Here is an 11448-nt window from a genome sequence, read left to right on the forward strand (position 1 = left end):
AAAATTGGCAGCAAAAATCTACCTTCAGGAGTGCATATAAACATATGTTTTTGTTACCAATTATATACAGTCCTGCTAACTAATTTCTAATTTTGTTGACAGCTGATTTTCTTAACCTGTGTCCAAATGGTAAAGGTTATGCCAATATACGAAATCCTGATATTTATGAAGATATCAATGAATGTAAGGTGTTCACCGACATCTGTAACAATGGACGATGTGTCAACATGGATGGTTCATTCCGTTGTGAATGTGATGAAGGATATAAACTTGATGCTGAAGAAAGGAACTGTATAGGTAATGTTATAATATTGCTTTGTTTTTATATATTTAGGCAAATTGCCAAGGATAACCATAAGCGAATCTTCACTATCCTTCTTAAAGGTGGAAATCCCGTTCAAGGCAAGCATAATACACAAGATGCTCTACATAGACAAAGTCTTATTACAAGTCTTTGGGAGTGGATATGTTACCTTATCTATGTTTAAAAACAATGTTCTTTTTTATACAGTGGTTCGCAACCAAGGAATTCATATAAAAAGAAACTAAAATAGACTAACTGCATATCCACCTTCTTAATTAAGGGGTTCATAGTTTGAATTGTCAATTAAATACATGTTTGTCTACTGTTGCATGGCTAGTGAAAATATTTTACATTTAGGGGTCCATCAACAGTTTAGGTGTCCATAAAGTATAATAGATTCATAGGACTCCATAGTGTTACTCTCTGTCGATCGGCTATAATGAAAATCTTATGTTCACTTTTTCCAATTTAGACATTATTAGAACCTTACAAAGTATATAGACTAAATTGGGACTTACCATAAACACAAGACTTGGTCAAGAAAAGCCTTGAACCTGTGCTAATATTATGACTTTGGTTTGTGGCACCCTGCCTGCTCTGCCACTTGACTTGACTATCTTTATTTAAGTTAATTTATGTTTTAAATTCTTTCTGCTTTCAGATTCTAATGAGTGCATTGAGCATGTAGAGATGTGCGGTTACAACAGTACATGTATAAACAGTGAAGGTGGTTTCTTCTGTGAATGTGGCCCAGGATTCCAGCCAGGATACACTGGCATATGTGAAGGTACACAAACATTTAAGATTAAACCTACATTCACACTATAAGTGTTTAAGAACATACCCATTCACACTCATTCTGTACAAACTGTACATGTCTGTTAAAAATTGGTTACTGGACCAAATCCGAGTTTGAATTCTGCAAAGAAAGTTAAATTTATTATATATGAAATATTTTAAACATTTTTTTAATGTAGATATCAATGAATGCCATCGCAACCGTAATTTCTGTGCTTTCCGTTGCAAGAATTTACCAGGATCATTTGAATGTATCTGTCCCAGAGGCTATACTCTGAAACCTGATGGTAAAAGCTGTGAAGGTAAGGTGATTTTTAGGTATCTCTTATTATAGTGACACTGTGGTTTGGTGGTTGACATGCTTACTTACCAATCCCAGTAGTACCGGGTATATTTTTATGTGCACCTACTTATATTGTGTTTGACTTGGGGGCGGGTTCCAAGAGGAGCCCAGCCAAATTGTAATTCAAAATAGTTACATCGTCACATAACTTGAATAAGGGCGAATTTAGTTTGTATACAATCCTGTCTCCCATCACCAGATAACCTGAAAACTATAATACGACACCATTTTTTTTGTATTGTTAAACATTGATAGAAATTAATAAATGTGTGTATAGAGGAAGATTTTAATATAGTGCTCTAGTAGAATATAATAGATGAGAAGTTTAATTATTTTCAACTTTGCTCATGTTCATATAACCACAAGGTTACTATATATCTAGTTTTCCATTTCTAATTTGTTTTTATGTCATTTCAGATTTAGATGAATGTCAGACATCTGCTAATAATTGTAAATTTGATTGCAAGAATCTGATTGGTACGTTCCGTTGTATGTGTCCACCTGGTATGAGGGCTATCAACCGAAGAGGAGATGTTTGTATTGGTGAGTTTTTACCGATTTTGTTATATTTTGTATAGTTAAATATTATAATACATGATTAGCAATAGCGAATTCAGAAATTTAAAATAAAGGGGCCTAGAATTGTAAATTGATGTTCTGAAATTAACATAATGTTCTGTATTTTGAATTGTATTTTTCTAAATTTAAATGTGTCAGGTGCCCGTCTTCTTTGAATCTGCATATGCTTAATATGGCACTATCTGATTGGTGGATGGATATAATTATAACTAGACATGAAACTCGTCACTTTGACGAGTTAGTTATCCGCACCACGACAAACGCCACGTGCACGTCATACGTTGGAATATTGCACACAGATAAAGATTATGGCATTATGACAAGAACTGAAGAATATGACATGCTGTTAGTGCTGAATTTTGTGTCATATAGTATATACATGCAAACAGTATAAGCTGTATACATATTACATACAGTGTAGAATAGGTGAAATTACGGGACCCGCCATTTATTCCAATTTTTAACATGGCGACGGTATCAAAATGAAACACTTAGATAGCAATTTCAGAAGGAAATTATCTCAGGAACAACATATTAACGTGTAGAAGAAATTTGAATACGTAAAATATAGATGCGCACCCTTTTAAATGTGATGAACTATTACGCAAAATATGAAAATACGACTTTTTTTATTCAACTGGCCATATGATGACGTCACAACATCCGATTGGCAAAATGTTTACATGAATTCGTATCTACAATCCAATAGCTTCCAGAAAACGTTTTAATCGTGATTATCACATTTTATTCTTACGAGCTATTACAGATTAAAATTTACTGTAAAGATGAAATTAATGACCCACGTAATTAAAATTTTTAGGCATGATGACGTCATAAAAATTAAAATATTTTTATCTCATGCTAAAGAAAGTTGATTGACCTACACAATATATAAATGTAGGAGAAAAAGGAATACAGATAAGCGCGATGCGCTCCATTGAATGTGATGAGCAATAACGAAAGAGACAAAAATCCTATATTTTACATTCGTGTGGCCATACGATGACGTCACAATGTTTTTTTAGCCTTATTGATGCATGATCCGATATCTACAACTCATCAACTTCTAGATTTTGTAATAAAAATAAACGGTTAACGGTTTACTTTAGAAACTATGACTGTTTAAAAAAAGACATAATTTTGACGATTTTTTAAGCTTTTTCATAAAAAACGCGCACGAATTGTCTAATTCAACGTGTTCGTATGGCGTTATTTAAACTGGAAAAGGTCTAAATTGTTTTCAAAATCACTGGGAAAGGCTTGAAAAATATAATTCAAGAGAAAAAAATATGTTTTTAACGCTATGTGCGCACCGCGCGCATAAAAAATTGCGCGCCCGTGGGAATTTTTGACATGCTCAAAATGACAAGAAACGCGTAAAAAGTTGATTAGAAATTAATTTTGCGCATTTTGAAATTTTAAATGCGCGTGCGCGCGTAACTTCTTGTCAAACATGCCATTTTTAATCCGTAGAAAGTTTGCCCCTGATATGACTTAAATTTTGTCAAAGTGTCAATACTAAATGACTTTTGGTTTTTAATCTATGATCAATCATTGAAATTCATAAAATTGCGCATAAGTCACGTTGCGCAACTATGACGTCATTCAAAAATAGGAGGTGCACAACTTCACGTAAATGCCCATATGTTGTCAAAGTTATGAAATGTTATGTTTACACATTTTAGAGGAACACGACTCACAAAAAGGAAGGAAGGAAAGAAGAATAATACAGAAAAAAAATATTGATCTCATACAATTACAAGGAGTTATCCGCTTGGTATACCAAGCGGATAACTAAATAGTTAACAAAAAAATCTATACACTGCAATGAGTATAAAGTAATAATTAAAAAACTGTTTAATAAAGGACACATGTTACTATTTTTGCAAAGAAAGAAACACTTATTCTATCTCTGTTAAGTTTCCAAATACATTTTTATTTCTTTTTCAGATATTAACGAATGCCAAAACAATCGTAATCTGTGTCAAAATGGTCGATGTATTAACATAGAAGGCAGCTATGAATGCGATTGTAACACTGGATATGTGCCAAGCCCAGATAGACTCAGGTGTCTAGGTAAGACAGATTGCTGTTTCATAATTTTTGTAATACACAAACTTATGATGGTTATCTATAGACTAAAGTTAAGTTTGCAGGTAATTGAAAATGTGTAATGTGATTGTAAATAGAAGTGATGAACTTAATGTTGACCAAGTTAGCTAATTATATGTATATAATATATATATCTTTTATATTAGAAATACAATAGATTAACTTTATAATGCCTTTTGCAATTTGATGTTTTTCTTTGTTGTTTTTGTCTTAATTATGCCAAGCAAAATCAATTTCCATTTTAAAGTGGACCAATAAAATTGATTGAATCTTGAATCAACGGAGGTCCAGTTTTAAGTCCGTATCTTGTTCTACAACCAGAACTTATGGCTGTGCCGTTTTTATTGCTATTGTTCACGGCGACACTTTGTTAAGATTTTCCTTAATCCAGCATGCAGTTTCAAAGTTTTTTTACACACATTTTAGTGCAGTATGTTGAGATTTAATTGTTTTTTTTTTTATTAAGATAATCGTGTTGGCTCATGTTTTGCTGATCTACCTCAGGGCATATGTACAGCACCATCAGCCGTGCTAGGCCCAGTTACATTAGATGAATGCTGTTGTGGAGGAGGCAAGGCATGGGGACAGAACTGCGAACACTGCCCTATGTTTGGATCAAGTAAGACTTTCCTTTTTGTTCATTATATTTTTTACGGATGATGGATATAAAGCATGGATATCTCTATACAATCAAACTCCTAAAAGAGGATGGGGCCTAAGAGTGTCCCGTTAAATGGGGTGAATCCTTGAATAGAGTTTTACCATAGTGTTGAAACATATATTTCCACTCGTTTATATCATAGAAATTTCCCCTTAATAGAGTTGTCTCCTGAATAGGGATGCCCCATAAATAGAGGTGTCTGCTAAATAGGGATGTCTCCTGAATAGAGGTGTTCCATAAACAGAGGTGTCTCCTGAATAGGGATGTCCCCTGAATAGGGGTGTCCCATAAATAGAGGTGTCTCCTGAATAGGGATGTCCCCCAAATAGAGGTGTCCCATAAACAGAGATGTCTACTGAATAGGGATGTCTCCTGGATGTCCCTAAAGGTTTGGTCTACTAAGAGTGCATTTACTTAGGGTCTATTTGTATTTGTTAGCACCATATATGCAGATGTGTACATGTGGAGCAGGCTACAACAGAGATTGCAACGATATCAATGAATGCCAAGTACTACCTGACATCTGCGAGAACGGCCGTTGTTTGAACAACCAGGGATCATTCCTGTGTCAGTGCAATGTTGGTTACATTCTGCATCCTGATGGCACACACTGCGTTGATGAGGACGAATGCAAACGCCCTCAATCACCTTGTCCGTTCAAGTGTACCAACACGATTGGAAGTTATAGCTGTAGTTGCCATGTAGGATTCCAGCTTTCACCAGATGGGGCTACTTGTGTTGGTATGTAAACCATAAAAGTACATCTTAAGCTCTGTCTACACCATCAAACTTTATGTGACAAACAAATGTGATGTGCCCATATATGGACATGATAATGTCATATCACTACCATATTTTGGTATATCACTACCATATTTGGGAACATCACACTTTTTTTGTCAAACTAGTTTGATAGTGTAGACAGAGCTTTAAAGAAAGTTTTATTTCATTTTTATAGGGGTGGGGAGAGGGTGTTTCACAATTTCAAAGACACCACATCTTGGTGCCAGAAACAAATAGCACTAATACCCTAAACAACATTCCTTCTCTTAATCTCTCTCCTTTTTATATCCTAACTAATAAGATGAACGTAAATATTATACCAAGCTACCAAAACTGCTACTTACAAAACATTGACATATGTATTTCTGTTTCAGATATTGATGAATGTGCATCTGGCCGCCATAGTTGTCAATATCAATGTACCAACACACAAGGAAGTTTCCTCTGCTCTTGTCCAGATGGATATCGTCAAAGTGGACTTAACTGCATTGGTAGGTTAAAATAGTGTATAAACATTTTTTTGACTTTACCATCCCAAGTTCCAGTTTCTCTATTACATGTAGTCTGTCCTTAAATGTAATGTGAAAATATAAATGTACAACATTTGGCCAGCAAGCAGTGCAGGGCCTACCCAGATCAACACACAGGGACAGCAAGCAGTGCAGGGCCTACCCAGATCAACACACAGGGACAGCAAGCAGTGCAGGGCCTACCCAGATCAACACACAGGGAAAAATCCTCTACACTTAATGAATAGTGTTCTGAAACTATCATCTTGCTTAGGGATACTAGCAATAAAACGCATACCTCTCACACTAGTCCGATCCCTTAAGCATGGTTCCCACTAGCGACGCAACGTAGTGCAACTTATGCAATGTAAGAAAATGCCCTTCCATTAAATGCTAATTAGAATTAACATTAAAATTTGTTTCAACAGACATAGATGAGTGTACAACTGATCCTCAGATTTGTGGCGCTCACGGTATCTGCCATAACATGCAAGGCAGCTACAGATGTGACTGTAAACGAGGATTCCGATTGGATGAAGCTGGTACACAGTGTATTGGTAAGAAAAATATTATTCCAATATGCAATGTACTCTTCTTGGCTTTACTTACTATGGGTGCGTTTACGAACATCAAGAAGCAGGGAATAATAAATCTTACGTAAACTAGTCTTAATTGCTTTTTAAATCGATACCATCTGGGTTATCCGGTCCAGCAGTAGCCGGACAACTTTGCAGGTTTCGAGGTGGGTTGATAATGGTCAACGGACCTTCCAGGAATATAAACAACTATTTTTACGAGAATTCTATGCAAATCAAGCCATACTGTAATACTACTAAACCTGTGTTTATTTGCGCTAGCCTAATATAGTTCATTAATTTAACAATGTTTAAATTTGGATTTTGAAATTAGATTTGGACGAGTGTTCAATGCAAGGCAGGTGTCAATATGATTGTGAGAACTCTGTAGGGGGATACCAGTGTAATTGTCCAGCTGGCTACATCCCATATGCATATGGCAGTCACTGTAGAGGTATGGATAGTCACTTTGTTCTATATGATTACCTTGTTGTACATAACAAGTGTGACCCTTAAGGCCAATTCCCACAGACAACGGTAACGGTGAGTGGAAAACCGTGTATCTTGTCTCGCATAGAATCTGAAGAAATTAGAAAGAAAGTAGAATTCCTCCATAAACAAATATAAATATAATTATATAAAATAATACAATATACAGGGAAAAAAAATCTCATTATATAATTGGTAAATATACAGCCATTCTATTATTAATTTTAGTCATATTTATATTGTTTTAGATGAGAATGAATGTTTATCACCTGGTATGTGTGGCAATGCACAATGTGTGAACACAGATGGAAGTTACTCATGTAACTGTAATACTGGATTTGAATATGATAATTATCAGTCAGGCTGTCAAGGTAAGCTGAAGCAGGTTTGTTAGCCTTAAGCTCTGTTTTCTACACTTTCAAACTTTATGTGACAAAAACTGTGATGTACCCATATATGGACATGATGATGTCATACCATATTCGAGCATATCACTACCATATTTGAGCACATCACACTTTTTTTGCCAAACTAGTTTGATAGTGTAGACAGAGAAACACAAGTTAATAGGATAACTGCCATTTCACAGGGCCTGGGTACGATGTTTGGAGAAAATTAGGGTGGTATGATTCAGATTGTCATCATTTAAACATGACATACTGTATGAATATTTTCTATTTTTTAGATGTGAATGAATGTGATAGGCTATCACCATGTTCTTATGGATGTGATAACACTCAAGGTAGCTTCTCATGCGGTTGCCCACCAGGCTACATCACAGTTGCCCAAGGGTAAGTAGATCTCAACAATAAAACTTGTTTAGTTGATATGCTATATATAAAACACTTCCATCAGGTTTGATTGATATTTGTTATTATGCATAAAAATCACAGTGTAATAGATGTTAGCAAACTGCCAGCAAATGGAACTGAGATGCACCCTATTTCAATCAATACAAACAATAATACATACATCACACATTTTATACCTGGGGAACTCCAACAGCAAACTCAATCGCTTTCGATAGGACAAGAAATTGGGTCAAGGAGAGCCTCTCCGGCTGGCTATTGATCCTTGGCTGTCTTAACTGCTCAGCCATGGCTATTGATCCTTGGCTGTCTTAACTGCTCAGCCATGGCTACTGATCCTTAGCTGCCTTAACTGCTCAGCCATGGCTATTGATCCTTTGCTGCCTTAACTGCTCAGCCATGGCTATTGATCCTTGGCTGTCTTAACTGCTCAGCCATGGCTACTGATCCTTAGCTGCCTTAACTGCTCAGCCATGGCTATTGATCCTTGGCTGTCTTAACTGCTCAGCCATGGCTACTGATCCTTAGCTGCCTTAACTGCTCAGCCATGGCTATTGATCCTTTGCTGCCTTAACTGCTCAGCCATGGCTATTGATCCTTAGCTGCCTTAACTGCTCAGCCATGGCTATTGATCCTTAGCTGCCTTAACTACTCAGCCATGGCTATTGATCCTTGGCTGCCTTAACTGCTCAGCCATGGCTATTGATCCATAGCTGCCTTAACTGCTCAGCCACACGACTTTTCAATCTTTCTTTTTCAATTAAAGCGCTTGTGTTTCTACATATGGGCTTGACTCGCAATCTCAGCCCTGCTACTCTTGCCAATACACCGCTAACGGTCGAAGGAGACGAGCAGCTGGAGATGAAGACGATAACGAGGCTTCAGACGTCGATCATGGCATCTACGATCTGGAAGCCGAGAGTGACGTACTACAGATCAATTTAACGCTGTCAAAAGCGCAACCGAAAGTACGCATCATGAAATTGGTAACAGCGTATTCTAAGAAGATTGGCGTCATGCATTACAAGCTTTCTACCGGTCACGAAAACTTCACCATACAAAAGAAAGATGGTGGAATCGCAATCTTACGAGTTAAAAATGAAATTAGAAATCCAGCCGTGTTCCATCTACAAGTACAGGGCAGTGTAGCACCGAAGAACAAGGAGGTACTCAACGTCGATGTACTAGCGGAGAAAATGCATCAAATAATGGTTCTTGATATTGATTTAAATGTAATTAAAGATAAGGAAAATTAAAATTAAAAACATTTATTGACGTCTTCCAACCAACTGAAATTATTTTTTAGTATGTTGTTCGGGAAGGAGTTTATTTGGAAAAAAAACTGGTGCTAATTTAGTAACTTACACACTGTAATCTTATTTCTCAAAATATTTGTATTTGTATCATTTTTATAAAAATAGTGAAATATATATTTGTCTGCTGATATAGAAAAGCATTGCTGAACTTTATATATTTTAATACTTAAAAAGTAAATGGGCCAGTTTGATATTTTATTATTATCTATAACAAGATTTCTAGAATTCCACATAAAATAGATCATTTTTTGTAGACTAAAAATATAATTTAATTCAGTTTAATATTTTAATCCACAGACTAGTATATTTTAATCTACCAGAGTGATTATCAATAGTAAAGTATTTTTAAAAACTCATTAGGTTAAAAAATACTTATGAATTTTAACAAAATTACAAAAAAAAACCATCGTCTTTAAAAAAAAAAATTAATGTTGTATATTGTATATTTTATAAAGCCATATGACGAATTTAACATAAGTTGAATGTATCTCATTGGCGTACTTTTTATACTGTATTCATATTATTTAGCAATCTTAAAAAATGCACAACAAAAACATAAATAACAAATAATAAATAGAATTTCTTTCAAGAGACATTTAATTTATCACTTTATTTTTGTTGTATTTAACTGTTAAAAAACACAACGCTGCAACTCAATAAATGTATGTGTGTGAAATAATGAAGGAATTCATTTCTTCATCGCAAAATCAGGGAAAAGTGAGATTAATCTCGCTCTTCCCTGAAATATCAATTTTAAATATGCATATTGTTATTTACATTCAGAAAACAATGGTATCACTGCGCATATACTGTAGTTTCACAGAATCAAATCAAAGTGATGTAGTTAAAAATAGATTTCTTTAGTTTATTAATATACCAGGAATGATGAAATGAAATACTATGTACTGCAAGCATAATTTGTTTATTTTAAATAATACTAGTTTGATTTTAATTTATTTAAAAAATCACTGAAACTATTACATTTATCACAATTCTACTTAGCTACTGAATTTATTGGAAAAAAAGACATTTGTTAAACATTTTTACAAGGGAAACCCATGTGTTTCCTACTGCTGCTATTTGTACAATATTTTATATGAAACAAATTTTTCTAATATTAACAAAGCTTGTTATGTTTTATAAATACTATTGTTAACGGAATTATGCAAGTGTATACGCACATTTTTATTCAAATGTATATGCAAATGTGCATATGCAAATTGTTATGTATTATAGATATTTTAGTAGCGAAGTACAGTATAGTAATTAAACCAATCCGCGGAGGTTCCGCTGATGATGTCATCAATCCAATTGAAAGTTCGTTTGCGTCAGAATCCGAATTGTTTCAGAGGAATAAATAAACGATGAAAAATCTCGTTTTTGACAAAAGAAGTGCTTGTTTATTAAAAAAATGGTTACTATGGCTCTATAAGATGATACAAAGCAATATATGCGCATATATACCCATATTATTGCATAATAATTGAATTTTAAAAAGTAGATATTTTGGACATTTTTTGAAAAAAGGCAAAATTTCGACCTTTTTATTTTTCGGTAAAACTGGTTAATATGGCTCTATAAGATGATACAAAAAATATATGCGCATATATAGCCATATTATTGCATAATAATTGAATTTTAAAAAGTAGATATTTTGGGCATTTTTCCAAAAAGGCAAAATTTCGACCTTTTTAATTTTCGGTAAAACTGGTTACTATGGCTCTATAAGATGATACAAAGCAATATATGCGCATATATAGCCATATTATTGCATAATAATTGAATTTTAAAAAGTAGATATTTTGGACATTTTTCGAAAAAATCCCTGTACTATAGTACAGGGATTTTTCCAAAAAAGGCAAAATTTCGACCTTTTTATTTTTCGACAAAACTGGTTACTATGGCTCTATAAGATGATACAAAGCAATATATGCGCATATATACCCATATTATTGCATAATAATTGAATTTTAAAAAGTCGATATTTTGGGCATTTTTTGAAAAAATCCCTGTACTATAGTACAGGGATTTTTTCCAAAAAAGGGCAAAATTTCGACCTTTTTATTTTTCGGTAAAACTGGTTATTATGGCTCTATAAGATAATACAAAGCAATATATGCGCATATATAGCCATATTATTGCATAATAATTGAATTTTAAAAAGTAGATA

General features: G+C 34.3%; 1 protein-coding gene across 1 annotated transcript in view; it reads left to right on the plus strand.

The window, feature by feature from the left end:
- LOC144854284 (fibrillin-2-like) overlaps window positions 1–10667 on the plus strand; it is a 54406-nt gene extending 43739 nt beyond the window's left edge. The window contains exons 46-58 of the mRNA XM_078712209.1: window positions 103–297; window positions 966–1091; window positions 1282–1404; window positions 1863–1988; window positions 3975–4100; window positions 4603–4755; window positions 5236–5538; window positions 5955–6071; window positions 6518–6646; window positions 6999–7118; window positions 7402–7524; window positions 7839–7944; window positions 8729–10667. Coding sequence (XP_078568335.1) covers window positions 103–297; window positions 966–1091; window positions 1282–1404; window positions 1863–1988; window positions 3975–4100; window positions 4603–4755; window positions 5236–5538; window positions 5955–6071; window positions 6518–6646; window positions 6999–7118; window positions 7402–7524; window positions 7839–7944; window positions 8729–9218 — 2237 coding nt within the window. The 3' untranslated portion in view covers window positions 9219–10667. The remainder of the gene's footprint in view (window positions 1–102; window positions 298–965; window positions 1092–1281; window positions 1405–1862; window positions 1989–3974; window positions 4101–4602; window positions 4756–5235; window positions 5539–5954; window positions 6072–6517; window positions 6647–6998; window positions 7119–7401; window positions 7525–7838; window positions 7945–8728) is intronic.
- The last annotated feature ends 781 nt before the right edge of the window (window positions 10668–11448 follow it).

This window comes from Antedon bifida, chromosome 10 (genome assembly GCF_963402885.1).
Source record: "Antedon bifida chromosome 10, ecAntBifi1.1, whole genome shotgun sequence".
NCBI lineage: Eukaryota > Metazoa > Echinodermata > Crinoidea > Comatulida > Antedonidae > Antedon > Antedon bifida.